At 36.9% G+C, this 20,987-nt stretch overlaps 1 protein-coding gene across 1 annotated transcript in view; it reads left to right on the top strand.

Moving 5' to 3' along the window:
• UVRAG (UV radiation resistance associated) overlaps positions 1-20,987 on the top strand; it is a 286,261-nt gene that overhangs the window by 48,512 nt on the left and 216,762 nt on the right. Inside the window, exons 4-5 of the mRNA XM_058545581.1 lie at positions 3,890-4,051; positions 10,716-10,790. Coding sequence (XP_058401564.1) covers positions 3,890-4,051; positions 10,716-10,790 — 237 coding nt within the window. The remainder of the gene's footprint in view (positions 1-3,889; positions 4,052-10,715; positions 10,791-20,987) is intronic.

Here is a 20,987-nt window from a genome sequence, read left to right as displayed (position 1 = left end):
GTGATATCATGCAGTATCTATCTTGCTGTGTCTGACTTGTTTCACTTATCATAATACCCTTCAAGTTTAATTCAAAAAAGATTTCCTTTTTTAAGGCTGAATATTCCGTTGTATATATATGTCACATTTTCTTTATTCATTCATCCGTTGATGGACACTTAGGTGTTTCTGTATGTTGGTATTGTGAACAGTGTTTCAGTGAGCATGGGAGTGCATATATCTCTGAGATACTGATTTCATTTCCTTTGAATATGTACATAGAAGTGGGATTGCTGGATCATATGGTAGTTCTGTTTTTAATTTTTTGAGGAACCTCCATACTGTTTTCCATAGTGGCTGTAGCAATTTACATTCCTACGAACTAATCCATAGCCCTTATTCGGATATTGTCAACCCAATCCAGAATCACTCTGTTTTTAGTTGTCATGTTGCTTTACTCTCCTTCAGTCTAGAATAGTTCTTTAGCCTTTTTTGGTGGTGTTTTTGACTTTCAACATTTAAAACTATACAGCCCAGTTATTTTGTGGACTGTCCTTCAGTTTGTTGTGTGATGTTTATTCATGGTTAGATTCAAGTTATGCATTTTGGCAGGAAAACCATAGAAGTAATGCTATATCATTTTCAGTGCTTTGTTTTAGGAGACACCTGTTGTTGGCTTGTCCCAATATTGATGTTAACTTGCCTCACTTGATTAAGGTGGTGCCTGTCAGATTTCTCCACTGTGACGTTATAATTTTTCCTTTTATAATTAAGTGATTTGTGGGGGAGATACTTGGAGATTTTGTATATAGTCTGCTTCTCATCAACTGCTTGCTCACCAGTTTTAGCATCCATTGATGATTTTCTAGCTCCCATCATTCCTTTTATATTTATTAGTTAGCATTCTAATTTTCCTTTATCTCTCATTTAATTAATCAATTATTAATTTATATCATTATGGACTCATAGATTCTTATTTTATTCAGTGGATTATAATCCATTACTATCATTATTAATTTGATGCTTAAATTATCCCAGATTTGGTTAACGAGATCCCTGTAAATTGGTGTCCTTTTGATATGTCCCTGTCATTCTCTGACTACTTCCTTGCTTTCTGGCACGAGGTGTTCCAGACTCATTTTGTACTTTCCCTGCCACAGCCCTGGAATAAGCCTTTTCCCCAAGGAACCGTGGTTCCTTTTAGTGAGAATATTAAATAGACAGCAAGATCTGAGCATGCTCATTGTTGCTAACGTGCTCATTACTTCTAGACTTTCTTAGGGGACTGAGCTAGGAAATACACACACACACACTCCTGTCTCTATTACTCTATCTTTTAAAACCTATGTGTTCATATCGATATATCCAATTTCAGTCCAACTGAACTTTCAGTTCAATTGTAACTCTGTTCTCTAGCAGTGAAAAACCTGGCTCCCACTGTCCTTAAAATATTTGCTCATTTACTCCTGCTTAGAATACACAGAAAGTGGCTTTAGAATTGCTAACCCTTAACCACTGCAAAAAGCAAACCTATACACCAGAGTTCAATATTTCTTTACAGGTTTTTTTTAAAAAAAATAAAAGTTATATACAATGAAATGCATAAATTTTAAAACTCACCTTGCTGAGTTTTGATAAGTGCATGCATAACTGTCAAGATGTAGACATTTCCCATCATTCCAGAAAGTTCCCTTGTTCCCAATCCCTCCCCCTACAGGGGAGGGAGGAAGCCATTTTTTACCACAGATTAGTTTTGCCTCTTGTGAAGAACTTCATATAAATCGGATCATTAGACTGTATATGTATTTATAATGTATATATAATGTAGAATATTTTTTAATATTCCAGTTTAAATTCTTTCCTTGCCTTTTTTAGCTGTACCTCTTTGCATTAATTTTTAAATTTAATTTAATTTAATTTTAATCCAAAGCTGTACCTCTTGGATTACTGTATTCACTCTTAACTGTTTCATGTAAAATAGAAGAACCTGGCAACAGTGTAGTTCGTCATCCACCTTCTGTCATTTGTGCTGTTACTTTCATATATGTGACATTTCATATATGTGACATATAAAACCCTCTATACAGTTATAGTTTTTGCTTTAAACAGTCATATATGATATAAAGAAAATAGGATAAGAAATATAGTCTTTTATATTTACTCAATATTTACCATTGCTGTGCTCTTCATTCCTTCTTATAGATCCAAGTTTCTGTCTGGTGTCATTTCCATTCAGCTTGAAAAACTTCTTTTAGCATTTCTTGTAGTACAGGTCTGCATAATTATTCCTAGACCTTAATGTTCATCTTTGTGTTTAAATGAAACTCTACCCCTGTTTAGCAGGGCCGGTAAAACAGTTATAATGGGCCAGAGTCTGGGGGTCATATAAGAATGGAGTTCTATTGATCTTAGGTTGAAATTCTTGGATGACTGGAATTTAGTTTTGCTATGATCCAGAATAAAACTGATTGCATAAATGTACTTACTGAATGTTATTATCATCCTATTTATTGATAGTCTTTTAGTGTCCTCAGACATCCGTATCAGTTAATCGGGCATTCATTCACTCATTCAGCAAATATTTATTGAGTGCATACCAGGTGCTTTGAAGCTTTGGGGATCTTGTGGTAAACAAATCAGGCAATGTTCCTGTCTATCAGAGCTTTTATTTTAGTGGAAGGAAATCAGACAATAAAAGTATCAAAATATAAGTGAAAAAGATATATCACATGTAAGTGCTATGAAACTGGAAGTCATGTCCCTTCTCCTGAAACGTCAACAACCAGCCTGCAAAAACACATACATCAATATGTCCCCTAAAACAAAAACACACTACTCTATTATCCTTTCCCATTTGGTCAGGAAAAGAACTGCCACAAAGGCAAGAACAGTTACCCTTATATGAGGACCCGTTGATTTACTGATTTATATAATATGAAAATTGCCAAGTTAATAAGATTGATTATAGTTACATTCAGCAATGAAAGCCCTAACATTTAATACAGAGGAAATAAATTAAAGTAATTGATGCATTGTAGTTCATGTCTATTGATGTTATTAGAGCTCCTTAACATTTTCAATTTTCAGAGAATGTTTAACTATCTGGATGATTCTCTTAATGAAAAGTTCTTTCAGAGCATAAAGTTAACCTTGTCATCTTAATCTTCAAACCTTTCAGTGGCCCTGCATCTGTACAGAGTAAAGGGCTACCTCCTTGGGAAGGTGTGAAAGATCCTTCGGTTTAGTCCCTTGTGGATCTCTGCAGCTTTGTGTCCTGCCTCTTGTGTGAGGTGCTCCAGCAGTTGTCTTAGTGCCCTGACCGCACCTTGCTGTTTCACACCTCGGAGCCCTTATTTATCAGGTTCCCGTTGCCCAGAACGCTATTTTAAACAGGTGGTGAAATCCTATTTGTCCTTTAAAAGCCAAGTTTCACAGCCGCTGTGGTCCGTCCCCTGTTCCTTCAGGGTTTATTGTTCCCTCTTGTCCTACCGTGTAACCTTTTGCATGATTCCGTTATCAAACTTTTCACAAAATGATGTAATTATTTAAATAAACATTTGAATCCAGTATTATGTTGAAGGTACTTTGAGGGCATTGTTTATGTGTTGGTTCTTAATAATTGTGTATTAAGTGTTGAATAGATAAATGAAATACCGTATGAAGCCATACCAATGAGAGATTAGAACCTATGCTCCTTCTAATGACTATAATAAATAAGCAGAGAAATTCAGAAGTACCATTATCACCCCTGTCTTGTTAATTGGAATTTCTTCTTGGTTTACTTAAGTTTATAATTTAATATATTTATGAGGTCTTTTGTTTTTTAAAAACAAAGTGATTTACAACCTAATTGAAATAGATGTAAACAAGTTAGAGTCTTCCTAAAGCATGTTTTCATTTTTATCAACAGAATCCAACATGGCGGAGTCTCGATTTTGGAATAATGCCGGACCGTCTTGATACATCTGTATCTTGTTTCGTGGTGAAGATATGGGGTGGAAGGGAGGACATCTACCAGCTGTTGATTGAGTGGAAAGTCTGTTTGGATGGGCTGAAATACTTGGGTCAGCAGGTAATTTTTAGAATGTAGTTTTGAGTAGTTATCTTCTCTAAATTCAGTTGATTCTTCTAATTCTACATTTCCTGTTATAAAGAGAGATCTTTTATGATTGTTTACTTAATTATAGAAATTTGAGTCATTGCCAAGTTTAAAAAATAACCTTTAACTGAAGAAACTTATGAAGAAGTACCCTAAGCCGATAACTGTAGAGGATTTTTTGTTTTTTGTATGCAGAATATGCTTTCTTATAGCATTCTGCTTCTTCTGTCTTTTGGATGTTGTCCCCTAGAATCTGAAAATTAAGTTGAATATAAGGAACATACTTTTTAAACGCTTCCCTTATGACCGGTAGAGTTGGGTTATTGCAGGAATAAGAAGAGCTACTGTTTATTGAGCAGAGGGATGACAAATGCCTGGCTTATATACCACTACCCATTCCCCATGAGTGATGGAGCTCATTGATCATAGCACTCTTCTAGCTGAGCTCAGAAGTAGCCCGCTAATCCTTTCTAACACAGTGTTCCAGGATGCAACTAGCAATATATCAGAATTGTATATGAAATGAGACCTATTTGCCATCCCCAGACATAGGTTATTGCAATGAATGTTTATAGCAACTTTGTGAAAGTTGATGTTATTGCCCTTATTTTCCAGATGGGAAAATTGAGCCTCCAAGAGTTTAAGAAACTGCTCAAGATCACACTACTAGGTGGACCTAGGATTTAAATCTAGGCCTGGCTGACTTAAAAATTCATTCTCTTGTGCTGTACCACACTGGTATATACATGTAGTCCTTAGTAAACACTCACACCACCTTGGAATGAATGCCATTTCTGTTTTGTGATACCTGTGGGACTACTGTTAAAGGTAACCCTAAAATGTCAGTCATAGCTACAAACATCCTTGATGTTTCTTAATATTCATTCAGTATATACTTTCTGGTGTATTTCTTTTAAAGAAACAATTTAATATTGTTAATATTGTTTCTTTATGTATTCTGGATATGAGTCAGCCCTTTATTAAGATAAGTATTTTCTGCCAGTCTGTGGCTTATCTTTTCATTTTTTTAAGTGTCATTCAAAGAATAGAAGTTTTTACTTTTTTATTTTATTTTTTTGCTGAGGAAGATTCACCCTGAGCTAACATTGCTGCCAGTCTTCCTCTTTTTTTTTTAGTATGTGAGCTGCCACCACAGCATGGCCACTGACAGATGAGTGGTGTAGGTCTGCACCCAGGAACTGACCCTGGGCTGCTGAAGTGGAGTGCACCGAACTTAACCACTAGGCCACTGGGGCCGGCCTGAACAGAAGTTTTTAAATGTTGATTACGTCCACTGTATCAGTCCACTATATCCACTTTTTCATTTTTGTTTCATGCTTTTTGTGTCTTATCTAATATGTCTTTGCCTAACCCAAGGTCACAAAGATTTTCTCCTATGAAGTTCTTCTAGCAGTTTTATAGTTTTAGGTTTTAGTTTTACATTTATGTCTGTGATCTATTTTGAATTAAACTTTTATATGAAGGGCCAGGTTCATTGTTTTGCAGATGGATGAACTTTTGTTCCTGTACTAGGACCTTGTAAAGGCTCGTATTTCTCCATTGAGCTACCTTGTCGGCTGTGTTGAAAATCAGTTGTTGAAAATCATTTGTGTGGATCTATTTCTGGACTCTATTCTATTTCATTGATCTACATGTCTGTCCTTATACCAATACCACATTATCTTGATTATTATAGTTTTATATAGTCTGGAATTCAGGTAATATGAATCCTCCAACTTTGTTCTTTTCCAAAATTGTTCTGGCCATTCTAGGTCTTTTGCCTTTGCATGTACACTTTAGAATTAGTTTATCAATTTCTACAAAAGTTTTGCTTGATTTTTATAGGTGTTGAATTTAAGAAAATTTGGGGGAGAATTGACATCTTAATAATATTGAGTGTTTCAGTCTGCAGATATGATATATCTCTCCATTTGTGAAAATATTCTTTGATCTCACTCATCAATTGTTTGTAATTTTCAGTATACAGATCTTGCACATATTTTATTATATTTGTACCTACAGATTCCATGTTTTTTGATGCTAATTCAAATGCTGGTCCTTTAAAAAATATTCCTATTTCCAATTTTTGTTCCTAGTATATAGAAACATTTCTGTATTGAGCTTGTATTCTGTGACCTTGTTAAGCTCACTTATTAGGTCTACTAGGTTTTTTTTTGTGGATTTCTTTTGTAGATTGCTGTATAGGCAATCATGTTGTCTATGAACACAAATGGTTTAATGTTTCCTCTCTCAGATGTATGTCTTTTTCTTATTTCACTGGATAAGGTCTCAGTACAATGTTGACTAGAGGTGAGTAGAGTGGACACTCTTGTTTTGTTGCTATTCTTGGGGGAAAGCATTCAGTCTTGCGCCATTAAGTGTATTATCAGCTGTAAATTTTGTAGACACCTTATCAGGTTAAAGAAGTTTCTTTTCATTCGAAGTGGATTCGATTTGCTAGTATTTTGTTAAGGCGTCTTTCATCTATATACACGAGGGATATTGGTCTGTACTTTTCTTGCGATGTCTTTGTCTGGTTTAGTGTCAGAGTAATGCTGCTCGTAAAATGGATTGGGAAGTGTTGACTCTTCTTATATTATCTGGAGGAATTATGTAGAGTTATTATTATTTATTCCACAGATGTTTGACAGAATTCTTCAGTGAAGCCAACTGGGAGTTAAGATTTCTTTGTGGGAAAGTTTAAAAGTCTGACTTGAATTACTTTATTAGATAGATATGAGGCTATTCAGGTAATCTGTGTCTTCTTAAGTGAGCTTTGATAGTTTGTCTTCCAAATAATTTGTCGATTTCACCTAAGATTTCAAATTTATTGGTATAAAATTTTCCACAATATTACCGTATCCTTTTAATGTATGTAGGATATATAATGATCCTTTCCTCTTTCATTCTTGCTATTGGTAATTTCTGTCTTCTCTTTTTTGTTGATCACTCTGACTAGAGATTTGTTAATTTTTATCAGCTTTTCAAAGAACTAGTGTTTGGTTTCATTGATTCTTATTATTTTCAATTTCATTGATTTCTGCTTTTTTCCTTATGTATTTTTTTCTTTTGCTTGCTTGTGTTTTTAATTTGCTCTTCTTTGCTAGCTTGTTAAGGTAGGATCCTGGATTACTGATTGGAGACTTCCTTTTTCTAAAATAAGCATTTAATAAATTTTCCTCTAAGCATTAACTTTAGCTGTCACCCACAAATTTTGTTATTGCATTTTCATTCAATTCAAAATATTTTCTGATTTCCCTTTTATTTCTTCTTGACCCAACGGTTATTTAGAGGTATGTTGTTTAATTTTCAAAAGTTTATGGATTTTTCAGATATCCCTATTTTGTTGGTTTCTTCTTTAATTTTGTTGAGTTTATAGAAAATAGTTTGTACAATTTCAGTCCTTTAACTTCTTTGAGATTTATTTTATGGCCTAGAATATGTGGTCTGTCTTGGTGAATGTTTCATGTACGTGATGTGTATTCTGCTGTTATTGAATGGAATGTTTTACAAATGTCAATTAGGCTAACTTGGTTGATAGTCCTGAGTGAATTTTGAATGATATGTTGGAATTAGCCAGAGGAGAATGATGGGGATAGGCACAGAACTATGATATAATAGATAATGATCTAATCCATTAGTTTTTAGTTGAGGAAACAAGGACCCAGAGTGGTGATGCAACTTGTCCAGTCACATGCTTGTGCCAGAGCTCCAATTACAGTTGCAACCCAATTTCCTGACTAGCCTTTAGAGATAATAGATTTAATCACGATCTTTCCCCAGAAGTCATGAACTGAGCTGGTCTTGACTTGGATATTGATGACAGAGGCAGAGGGGTTTGAAAATAGCTTTATTCAAGGTGGGAATAGGGAGAATTTGTTGATATTGTTTACATGTGGCGTGTGTAGTGGCAGAAGTTCTTGTGCTTCGTTTAGGTGGTTAGAACTTTTGTGTTAATAACAGAAATTGTATATCATTTCAGTGTTTGGGTATCTTTTTACATTTACACAATCGTTTTACAGGTACACAGTGACCTGGGGCCTTTTGAAGATCATGCGAGCAAGTATTGTTATTTTCCTCAGTATTTAAATGAGAAAACAAGCTCAGAGAGATTAAGTAATTTACTAAAGATCACCCATTGATTGGTGGATTTTCGACTATTGCTTGTTCCATCGCTTAGACTATATTTACTATTCATTTCACTAGCTCTAATCAATTGTCTTAAAAAGTGTACCTTTTTTTCATAAAGGGATCAAAATATGAGGTTGTGGTTGGATTAATAGAGACTATGTTCTGTAGTCTCCATAATAGGATTCTAACACAATGGTTGTTGGGTCTATAATTAATGAGTAAAGGGTAGTATATATCCACACTTCTTATTAGCATAATTCAACAATTCTGAAATGTAAATAGTAGTATGGAATATCATGCAGCCTGTTTTGTTAAGTGTGTTTTTCTTTTTCTGGATTAGTCAGGAACAAAAGGATCTTTCTGAGCTTTATGGTTGCCTGATTCTGCTACATTATTAGATTTTTTTTCCCCAATATTTTTTGTGTCTAACTTCCAAAAGTTTTTTCATATCCAATTATCTCATTTCATCTATGACAGCCCTGTAAGGAAGAGCAAGGAGTGTTTTCTGCTTTTGGCTGATGAAGGAATTAAAGCCTGGACCATTCACATTGAGTAACTACTATATGTTGGGTAGAGTGCTAGTCACCTGAGCTATAAAGATAAACAAGTCAGAATTCCTTATGAAACAGCTGAAGTTGAAATTAGAACCCAAATCATTTGTTGTTTTTTTAGCCCAGTATCTTTTCAAGTCCTAGAATCATGTTGTCTCTTGTTTTTCAACAAATGAATTCAATGCGCATCTTCATGAGGCTTGTGCTTTGAGGACTTTACCTTCATGTGAGATTTGCTCCTGTTCATAGCCCACCCACCTCCTCTTTCTTTAGTGGTATATTTTCTTCTGATTTTAAAAGTAATACATGTTCTTTTGGGACACTTTGGAAAATTTTGAAAAGCACAGAGAAGAGAATAAGAAAATTATGTGTAATTCGTTTGCCCAGCTACAACCATTGTTAATAGTTTGATACATACGATTTTAATCTCCCCCCCTTAGTATATATGTTTATAAAATATTTTATGTAAAATATTGTAAAATTTTGGGTCCCTTCTAATATTGAAACTGATTTCATAGTGCTTTTAAGTAAATGATGTAGGTAAACAGGGAGCGCGTGATTAATTTTGCTTTAGTAACAGATGTAGGACATATGGAAGTCAGATAAATGTTCAGAGGAATTTGCTGCCGCTGGCTTTGTCTTTTCTGTCTCTAGCTAGAGAGAGAAGTCATAGAATATTCTCTTCTGGTAATCCTTGTCTTTCCCCCGTTTGAACCCTCATGTTAATCCTTCACTGTAGAAGCAATTAAAAAATTTTTTAGCCACAGCTCTTTCTGATCAAGTAACTAAACCTATTTTTATGTTTCACAGTTGGACACTTTATACTACTTTGGGTTATTTATTTATTTTTTTTGTGAGAAAGATTAGCCCTGAGCTAACGTCTATTGCCAATCCTCCTGTTTTTTGCTGAGGAAGATTGGCCCTGGGCTAACATCCGTGCCCGTCTTCCTCTACTTTATATGGGATGCTGCCACAGCATGGCTTGATAACCGGTTCCTACGTCCGCACCCGGGATCCAAACCTGTGAACCCCAGGCCGCCAAAGCAGAGCGCGCGAACATAACCACTACACCACCGGGCCGGCCCCTACTTTGAGTTATTTTTTAATCTTAGTTCTTTAGTTTTTAAAGTTTTAATCCTTCCATCTTTTAGGTGAAATTTAATTTGAGGTGGCACTGACTGAAGCTCAAATCAGTTGCATTTGAAAGAGGGTTGTAGGCAGACAGTAATTAGTAAACCTTTAAAGACTTTAGGGATTGGATATTATTTTTTTTAACTGTCTTTTTTGAAAATAGAAAATAATATTAATCTTTTATGTTTTTTTCTAGGGCTTCTTTTTTTTTTTTTTTTGTGAGGAAGATCAGCACTGAGCTAACATCCATGCCAATCCTCCTCTTTCTGCTGAGGAAGACTGGCCCTGCGCTAACATCTGTGCCCATCTTCCTCCACTTTATATGGGAGGCCGCCACAGCATGGCCTGATAAGCGGTGCATCAGCGCGCGCCCGGGATCCGAACCCTGGGCCTCCAGCAGCGGAGCGCATGCATTTAACCGCTACGCCATGGGGCTGGCCCCTAGGGCTTCATATTTTTTAATGCACTCTTATAGACTAACTGGATATTGTTTTCTCTGAGATCGGAGAATGTATAGTATGCCTCTGAATCCCCTGTATTTCAGGAATAGCCTTTCCATAATATCCTTGAGAAGTGTTTGTGGAAAACCTGTATGAATGATGGTGTCTGTGATCTCATGTGATGATTTTGTGAGGCCCTTGACTAAAGCAGAAAGCTCTAAATTGGTTAGCTGGTCTTATGATAAATGATTTGTTTTCTGTTGTTAGATGTAGCCAGCCTGTTTCTCAGCATGAAGTAGGTCCTTTTGTAACTGTCATTCTCTGATCATGCTGAAACTTGATTGGAATGAGACGAACTAACAGTGTGTTTCCCTCCTTCCTTAGATTCATGCCCGCAACCAAAATGAAATAATTTTTGGGTTGAATGATGGCTACTATGGTGCTCCGTTTGAACATAAGGTAAGAGGATTTTCCTAATGTGGTGAGTTTTGTTTAGTGCAGGTGAGCCTTGACCTATAGGGTGAAAGCTCCGTGTAAATAGAAGCATGTTTTAAGTATCATTGTAAGCCTGTTGTTGAGTGTGGCTTAGGGTGAATGCTTTTTAAAGTGAAAACTCGTTTCATAACCACCCCAATTCATCTTTTCTAAATCCAGATTATATTAATTTTCCTAAAAGAAAATCTGAACTAGCTGTTTTCTCTAATTCTACATAACTCTTTGGGGGTTAAGAAAGAATGGTGAATTTTTATTAAGTGTAATACAGTTTTATTAAATGTTTCAGATATCTTTTACAACTTTCAATAAATTTAAGAAACCTTGAGTCAAGTTATATTATAGTCAGTGCTGTCTCTATATCTAAAGGAGATTAGAGAAAGAAGAGGAAAAAGAATTCGTATTTACCAGTACCTGCTCTCTATGGTACCATGCCAGGTGATTCATGTTTTTTTTTTTTTTTTAATTTTTTGTTTATTGCAGTAACATTGGTTTATTACATTGCATAAATTTCAGGTGTACATCATTATGCTTCTATTTCTGCATAGATTACATCATGTTCACCACCCAAATACTAATTACAACCCATCACCACACATGTGTGCTGAATTACCCCTTTCTCCCTTCTCCCTCCCCCCTTCCCCTCTGGTAACCACCAATCCAATCTCTGTCTCTATGTGTTTGTTTATTGTTGTTATTATCTACTACTTAATGAAGGAAATCATACGGTATTTGACCTTCTCCCTCTGACTTATTTCACTTTGCATAATACCCTCAATGTCCATCCATGTTGTCACAAATGGCTGGATTTCATCGTTTCTTATGGCTGAGTAGTATTCCATTGTGTATATATACCACATCTTCTTTATCCATTCGTCCCTTGATGGGCACTTAGGTTGCTTCCAAGTCTTGGCTATTGTGAATAACGCTGCAATGAACACAGGGGTGCATGTATCTTTATGCAATGGTGTTTTCACGTTCTTTGGGTAAATACCCAGCAGTGGAATAGCTGGATCATATGGTAGTTCTATTCCTTGATTTTTTGAGGAATCTCCATACTGTTTTCCATAGTGGCTGCACCAGTTTGCACTCCCACCAGCAGTGTATGAGAGTTCCCTTCTCTCCACATCCTCTCCAACACATGTTGTTTCCTGTCTTGTTAATTATAGCCATTCTGCCAGGCGTGAGGTGATATCTCATTGTAGTTTTGATTTGCGTTTCCCTGATAGTTAATGATTTTGAACATCTTTTCATGTGTCTGTTGGCCATCTGTATATCTTCTTTGGAGAAATGTCTGTTCAGGTCTTTTGCCCATTTTTTAATTGGGTTGTTAGTTTTTTTGTTGTTGAGATGCATGAGTTCTTTATATATTTTAGAGATTAACCCCTTATCAGATGTGTGGTTTGCAAATATCTTCTCCCAATTGTTAGGTTGTCTTTTTGTTTTGTTGATGGTTTCCTTTGCTGTGCTGAAGCTTTTTAGTTTGATGTAGTCCCATTTGTTTATTTTTTCTATTGTTTCTCTTGCCCGGTCAGACATGGTGCTTGAAAATATGTTGCTAAGACCAATATCGAAGAGCATACTGCCTATGTTTTCTTCTAGAAGTTTCATAGTTTCTGATCTTACATTTAAGTCTTTAATCCATTTGGAGTTAATTTTTGTGTATGGTGTAAGGTAAGGGTCTACTTTCATTTTTTTTGCATATGGCTATCCAGTTTTCCCAACAGCATTTGTTGAAGAGACTTTCTTTTCTCCATTGTATGTTCTTGGCTCCTTTGTCAAAGATTAGCTGTGCATAGTGATTCATGTTCTTTATCCCACTTCATACTAGCCACAAACCAATGAGGTGAATTTTCTACATTACTTACTCTTAGTGATCATGTTGCTTCATAATTCTTGGTTGTCTGAAATGCTATTGCTAGAACGCTTAATTCATTGAGCACTTGCTGTATGTCAGCCACTGTGCTCTGAGTGCTGAGGGCACAATGGTGAGCAAATGGATATTTTCCTGCTGTCATGGAGTGTATGGAAGAGACATATGCTGATGAAGTAGCCTAACAGATAAATATATAAACACAAATGGTGATAAATGCTATAAAAGCATGAAATAAGGACCTTACCTACTCTATTGCCTCAAGGAAGGCCTTTGGGGACTTGACTTATAAGGTTACAATCCAGAGGATGAGTGGAAGTGAACGATGTGGAAGGAGTGGGGGCTGAACAGAGAGAGCATTCCAGGCAGAGGAGGGTAACATGTTGGAAGGCCATGAAATGGAAGGGGAAATGGTAAGTTTTAGGGACTGAAGGGAAGGTCAGGGTGATAAGGGAGAGTGATACCAGATGAGGCTGGAAAGGTTGGTAGGCCACATAATATAGAATCTTTTAAAGGATTTTATCCTAAGAGCAGTGGAGTGTGTTGAAGGATATTATAGCACAGCAGAGGTATAGTTAGATTTGTGTTTTAATAATTTCACTCTGGCTGCAGTAAGACTGTAGAAGAGGCAAGAATATATGTGGAAAGACAGTAAGAAGGATCTTACAGTATATCAGGTAAGAGATGCTGATACTTTGGAGCAGGGTTATGGTAGACTAGGGAGAAGATGGATTTAGGAAAGTTTTAGGAGGTAAAATCATTAGGACTTGGTGATGGTTTGATTTTAGGTTATAGGAAAAAAGGACGTGCTGAGGATGACTTTTATGCTTCTGGCTTGGGTGAAGAACTGGATGGACAAAGGTTCCAGGCACTGAGAGAACTAAGGGATACTGGAGGAAGACCAGATTTGGTGGAGGCGGATCGTGAGTTGAGATTTGATCATATGGAGTTTGAGATGCCTTCGAGCTATCCATTTGATGTTAAATAGGCATTTGGATATATGAGTCTGGAGTTCAGAGGAGAGAAGTGGATTAGAGATATAAATGTGAGGCCAATGGAAATAGTCACTGAAATCATGAGTACAGGCAAGATAGACTATGGTGAGCAAAAAGGGGCCTTAGTAACCAACCTTGAGGACTCTAACTTTTAAAGGCCAAATAGAGGAGGAGGCAATGGAAAAGGTGACTGTGGAGGAGTGGTGAGAGATGTATAAGGAACAGAGAGTGAAGTCTCTTGTAGAATCTCGGAGGCCAGGAAAGAGTTTTTGGTTTTTTCTTTTTTCTTTTTGATTTTTAAAGGGAGGGGCTGGTTAAATAAGATGAGGACTGAAAATTGCCCATTGGATTTGGCAAAATGGAAGCTATTCTAGGTGACTTCATCAAAATTCAGTTCAAATTCTGATAAGCTTTTTTTCTTTCTTTGTTTTAAAGCCCCCGTCTTCTGAGTTCCTATAGATATCAACACCCTGTGTATACCTTTGACATAAGACATACCGCATTATAACTTTCTTCCTTTCTAGCCTGTAAGCTTCTTAATGACAGATTTCCATATGTAATTTTGAATTTCCAGTATCTGTCACACTTCTTGAGATATGGTATTTGCTTAGTAAAAATGATTGATTTAATGAGAGAATTGTGGGACTATTGCTTTTGTTTGTCATATCCCATTAATGGAGTTAGCCATCCTGACACTGTTGAAGGATTAAGTTACTCCTGCAACTGGTAACCAGCTCACCATCTAGCACAATGTCTGGCACATAGTAATAATAATAAAAGCTAATATCTTTTGGATGTTGCTATGTGTCGAACACTGACTTAAGAGCTTTAAATCTATTAATTGTATTTAATCTCCCTAAGAACCCTAGAGCTAGATGCTATTAGTAGTTGAGGTTTTATTTTATTTATTTATTTATTTTTTGTGAGGAAGATTAGCCCTGAGCTACCGTCTGTTGCCAATCCTCCTCTTTTTGCTGAGGAAGCTTAGCCCTGGGCTAACATCCGTGCCCATCTTCCTCTACTTTATATTTGGGATGCCTGCCACAGCATGGCTTGATAAATGGTGTGTAGGTCCGCACCTGGGATCTGAACCTGCGAACCCTGGGCCGCCGAAGCGGAGCACACGAAGTTAACCACTACACCACCAGGCCGGCCCCAGTAGTGGACGTTTTAGATAGGCCTGTAGCCAATACCCCTTTCTTCTCCTCCTGAGTTTGAAACAAGTTTAGAATAAGACAGATGATAGATAAATGGAGATCAGAATGTTGGCTTTATTAAAACTAATAAAACTAATTGACAAATGGGGCTTCAATTCTGTAACTAAAAGAGGTTGTATATACTTCCTCCCAAATTGAACCTCCCCCAAAAAATAACAAAGCAAGCAAAACGGAGATCTTCCCCTTACAGTGACAGAGCCTGATCCTCCAAGCCAAAAGCAGAATTTATGTGTGCTGTAGACAGGCTGTTCCTGAATGGGAGGGAGCCTAGAAAGAAGTTCCACAGTCAGATAAGTCATCTGGGGAGGAGTGAGTGAAGGCCACAGAGAAACTAGACGTGTTCTTTTTATGACCTTCTCTCCTGAGAAATGGAGTGGAAGGTTCTTCTCCTGTGTGAAAACATGGGAGTGCAGAGTGTTTCCCTGACAATAATAATAATAGCTAATGTTGAGTGAGCACTTTTGTGCCAGGCACTATTCTGAGTACTTTACATAATTTATCTGAGTGAGCACTTTTGTGCCAGGCACTATTCTGAGTACTTTACATAATTTATCTCATTTAAACCTCACAATTGTCTTTTTATAGAAGAGGAAGCTGGCAGAGACAAGTTAAGTAACTTTCCTAAGATTACACAGCTACCAAGTAGCAGAGCTGGGACCAAATGGTCAATAAATGTTTATCAAATATATGATTGTAATAAATGGTACATTTTATTCTATAGTCCTTCAGCTCATGAGTTTTGTAAATTTATAAGTCCAGCTTATCCTGCCCCATACCAGCTTTCAAATGAACACCTGACATATAGGCTGAACCTTAAAAAGCATTTTTTTTCTTTTTTAAGAAAACCATAAGCAGCGTTTCCAGTCAAGATGGCATTGTAAGTGCAGACTTGGAGAACCTCTACTGCACCTAACAGAAAGCAATGATTGATGAAATCAGAGGAATTTAAAGAGACATATCTTGCTAAAACAAAGAAACAAAAAAACAAGATAATAAACATCTCCAGAACAGAAAAGGAATAGAAACACAGAGAAGTAGACAGAAGCAGAAGCCTTGGGTATAGTTGGCTGAGAGATGGGCTCCTCTGGGTGAAATGAACACTAAATGAGCACTAATAGCTGAGATGGTACTCTCCCTGTTACAAAAAGAGGCTGACGAAAGACAGCTTAGAGAAACTGCAGGTCTTTAAGGATAATTCTAAAAGGGGACATCTTAAAAGCTAGCAGAGAGAAAGGAAATAGTACCTATGAATTAGACTGATAGCACACTTCTCATCAGCAACAGTTGATGCTAGAAGAAATACATCTTGAAAGTGCTGTTAACTTTATATGTGTAATTCTATTTCTAGTAAACTTTCAGTCAAGAATGAGGGTGAAAGAGAGACAGTTCTAAATACACACAGATTGAGAGTTTACTACCCACAGACCCTTTATCTATACTGAATGATGCAGAGAGAGAAATGATCCCAAAGGGAAGATGTGGGACGTGACAGCAAGTTACAGCAAGGCACATAAAAATGGTTAAAACGTTAGTGAATTTAATTAATTACTGACTGTAAACCAAGAAGCAAGCAAAAACTAATATATAGTAAGTTTATGTATTTTAAGGTAAAACAAACCAGACCATTGTCACTCAAAGTATAGTCTCCAGACCAGAGCTAGTCCAAGAACTGTCTGGTAAGCAAAGTATAAAAAGTGAGAGTAAATGTTTCAAAACTTTTATTGCAATTTATAGCAATTATTGTGCCTTTTTATTGAAGCATCAGTTCACAGTGAATTGAAGGAAAAGCAACTAGTCCTTGCCCACAGAGAGTTTGAGAAGCTCTCCTCTAGATAACAGTAAGGTGAGGGAGGCTGTTTAGAGAGTTAAGACTCATTGAGGTCCTGATTTGTTTGGGAAGAGGATAGAGATAGTAAACAACTTAAGACTTCTTTCTTTTTTTTTCTTTTAATTTTATTTATTTTTTTCCCCCAAAGCCCCAGTAGATAGTTGTACATCATAGTTGCACATCCTTCTAGTTGCTGTATGTGGGACGCGGCCTCAGCATGGCCGGAGAAACGGTGCGTCGGTGTGCGCCCGGGATCCGAACCTGGGCCACCAGTGGCAGAGCGCACGCACTTAACCGCTAAGCCACGGAGCCGGCCCAACTTAAGAATTTCTTAGAAAAATTTGTGGTCAAGGGTGCGTGTTAAAAATTTAAAGATACCTAGTAAAGACTAGAAACAGAGAACAGAGATTTTTAAGTAGCAGAGAAAAAAAGGGAACATAAAGAGTAGAACTGTCATTTTGATGGGAGACAGAAAAGGAGAACAAGTGATAAAACAGAAACATGTAGCACAGTGGTAGGAATAAGTCCAAATATATTTGTAATCACAATAATTGCAAATGGATATCATCTCTGCATTGGAAGTATTTCATAAAGGATTTAAAAAATGCTAAAGCATGGGGCCGGCCCGGTGGCACAAGTGGTTAAGTGTGTGCGCTCTGCTGCGGCGGCCCGGGGTTCGCTGGTTCGTATCCCGGGCGCGCACCGACGCACCACATGTCAAGCCATGCTGTGGCAGCGTCCCATATAAAGTAGAGGAAGATGGCATGGATGTTAGCCCAGGGCCAGTCTTCCTCAGCAAAAAGAGGAGGATTGGCAGATGTTAGCTCAGGGCCGATCTTCCTCACACACACACGCACGCACGCGCGAGCACAAAAAATGCTAAAGCAACAAGACTTTGGGAACAGAATTACATTTTAAGAATGCGTGTTCCATACAGAAGAGGAAAAGTTACACTTGTGAGGCAATAAGGCAGCATGTTTTAAAGCAACTTTTTAAATAGTGACTAAAATTTTTGTTGACTAGTTCTTCAACATTCTTGTTTTTTAACATTAGCTGTGCAAGCAGAAGCACTTGTATTGTTACTTCTGATGATTATGTTGCTGTTACTCCTCCCTCTGTCCCTATTACTTAAAGTACCTTCAGCCACTATGAATCTAAAAGCTAAAATTATTTGCTCAGAACTTTTGCCTTGTTGTTTATCTGCTTCTCAAAAAGGCTTTACTCATTTCTGTTGAGTTTTTAGGAAACTAGTAAATCTCAACTCTATAGTATAATGGACAAGTAATTCAGTCTCACTACTAGGAGTGTGGTAACTATTTAATACATTTGAAAATCTTCAACTAAAATATATACCATGAGTTTGAATCCAGTGGTTCTTGTTAATTTTATGTGGTAAAATTTCATTTATTTGGCATACAGTTGTGGAACTCTTAAATATTTAACAGCAATGCAGACAGAGATAATTGAATAAATGATGATGAAAATCTTCCATCTTTAGTTGTAAAAGTGATTCATGATTTTATTTTTGTCAGTAAATATAAAGTACCTACTATATGCCCAATATTAAACTACGTACTGTGGGATACAAAATATTAGACACAGATTCACAAGCTTCTGTTCTTTTAGTTGAGATAAAACAACATATATTCCAGAAGAGCTCCAGTTTACAAACGGGTATAGTTTGAAAAACTGTTTTTGATGTGAGTTGTTTGGGTCTTGCGGATAATGCAGGTGAATTTTAGCAGAACCTTAAATAATTTTAAGAGGACCTTAGGAAGAGGTGCTTTTTTTAATGTTTGGGGACTATGGAGAACTGGAGGGGAGCACTGTTGTACCTTGAAATTGGGGTGGATGGAGGTTGGTCAATAAGACTAGGTGACCTGGAAAATTGTTTTCTAAATGGATTTAACTGCTAGGATGACACTTTGGGGAGCATGGGGAACGAGAGGCTGTTGGCCTAGCTCTTTATCCAGTAAGCTGGAAACCTTTCAGATCCCAGTTCAGGAGTTTTGCCTTTCATATAGACATGTAAGATTCTCTTGACCTGATTTCCTTTTGGCAACCAGTCTTCTTGTTGGGAGCATGCTGACAGCTACCTGGGTGAATGTACACTCCTAGTGGTTTTAGAGTCAGATTGATGTGAGTTTAATTCCAGGCACTAGTGCCGCTTACCTATGAGAGAGATCTTAGACAAATTGACTCATCTCTGAGTTTGTTTCCTCATCTGTAAATGGAGATGACAGTTTCTACCTCATCACAAATTATTTTGAGAATTGAAGGTGATAAAGTATATTCCACGCCTGGCACACTGAGTAGAGTTCAATAATAAATGGAAACTCCTGCTCACTAGGCTCTAAACCCTGTGATAAGAGGGATTGCATCTCTGATGCTTACCATTGTGTCAGTATCATGTCCCTTGCACAGTGCCTGGCACGTAGGAGGTGCTCAATAAAATTTTGTTACTGAATGCAGGTGCATGCCTGCTGTATTTAGGACTGTCATAGCAATAACTGAGATTAGATGTCTTGAGGGGATGGTATTTCTCTCTCCCATCCTCCTTTACCCCTGGCCCCAACTTTTGGAGTTTTATTTTTATGTAACTCAAACTGACGTAAGAACTCGATTGTGTTATTGACGAAGTGCAGAAAGCATTAGATTGTTAAGAATTCTTTTCTCAGACTAAAAAGTATAGCAGCAATGTCTTCAGAGTCCAGTAGATGGCAATGCTTTCTCATTTTAATGGAAAAAAAATTAGAGCAGAAATAGAATCTAAGTAAAAAGGACCAAATCCTTTTGGAATAAAACTCTCAGGAGATTGAAATAGCAATTTGGTGATTAATTTCACAAGCGCAGCCACATAACTTGATCATCTCGAGTCCATAGTCGTGCTGAGACCGAAGACTTAGGGACAACAGCAAGTTTCAGGGTCTGTTTTAAGAGCTTGTACAGATGAAATTCCTTGTTTGATATTTTTCAAGGCATGATACTTTTGAAAAGTAGAAAACCTGAATTCTAATCCCAATTTTGTTCTGGTACTATGTTCTTTGAGCAAATCACTTAACCTCTCTTAGTTTTAGGTTCCTCATCTCAAAAGTAAGAAAATTCTAATTAGCTGATTGACGCTGGAGGGAATATTAGAGTTACCCAGCTCAACCAACGCCCTTATTTCACGGATGAAGAAACTGAGGCTCAGGGAGCTTCGTGACCTCTTGAACTTGACTTGGCAAGTTAGTTTCATGCTATACATGATAACTTAGACATAGTTATAATAATATCATATATATGTAACATATAATAAAATCTCTACATACTTACTTTTTTAGCTCATTTACCGTTAAGGATTTGCTTATAAATTATTTCACTCCATCCTTACAACAGGCTGCAAGGAAGACAGTGCAACTATTATTAATAGTTTTAGTAGTAGTAGCAGACATCTAATAGGTATATAGTAAGTATTTTGGAAATAAATGAATGGCCAGTATATCAGGATGAGTTAGTGGCAGAACTAGGATCAGAACACGTGTCTCTCTTTCTAGAGAAATGCACTTTCTTCATTATACCATGTTACCTGTGTAAAAGTGATGGCTAGATGATTTTCATCATTTATTTCTTTTTGGAGTTTCTTCCATTGTTTTACTTGATTAACTGTGATTGTGATTAAATGCTGTTAGAGATATCTTCTTTAACTTACAGCAGCCCAGGTGGGCAAGTATTAGTATTTTCATTTTCAGGATGAAGATGCTGAAATCTAGAAATGTTAAGAGATTTCCATTTAGTTAACTTTATAGAACTGAGACATTAAAAAGATGGCTATTTCCTCTTATTAGTCAAATTAATGGGTACTAACTTGTTTCCAAAGCATGTCCCACACAGAACGCAAGCAGAACATTCAGAAGTAGGGATTAAGTGTCCCAAGTAGCCTATGTGTTAACAACAGAGAAAGGGATATGGTGTAACTTCTGTCCAGGTCTCTCAGTACATCATCAAGCAAAGGTTGGAAAAATCACAAAAATAGCCCATTCTTACATCTATTCTGTTCAGTTTTCCTTGTGCACTACCCCCTTTCCGCCCCTAGTTACAAAATACAAGAAACAAAGACTGGACAAATCCTCAGAGGTTGTGTCTGATGGCTGCCTGCTTTATTATAAAACATCTAGGTGTCTGAGCTCAGTTTAAGTCTAGGGTAAAACTTTGTTGCTGAATTATCTAAGCTGGTGTGATAAGCTAGTAACAGTGTTACACCAAGTGGTG

This window comes from Diceros bicornis, chromosome 7 (assembly GCF_020826845.1).
Source record: "Diceros bicornis minor isolate mBicDic1 chromosome 7, mDicBic1.mat.cur, whole genome shotgun sequence".
Lineage (NCBI taxonomy): Eukaryota > Metazoa > Chordata > Mammalia > Perissodactyla > Rhinocerotidae > Diceros > Diceros bicornis.
The sequence above is the reverse complement of the archived record's forward strand: the minus strand, read 5'-3'. Positions and strand labels throughout refer to the sequence as shown.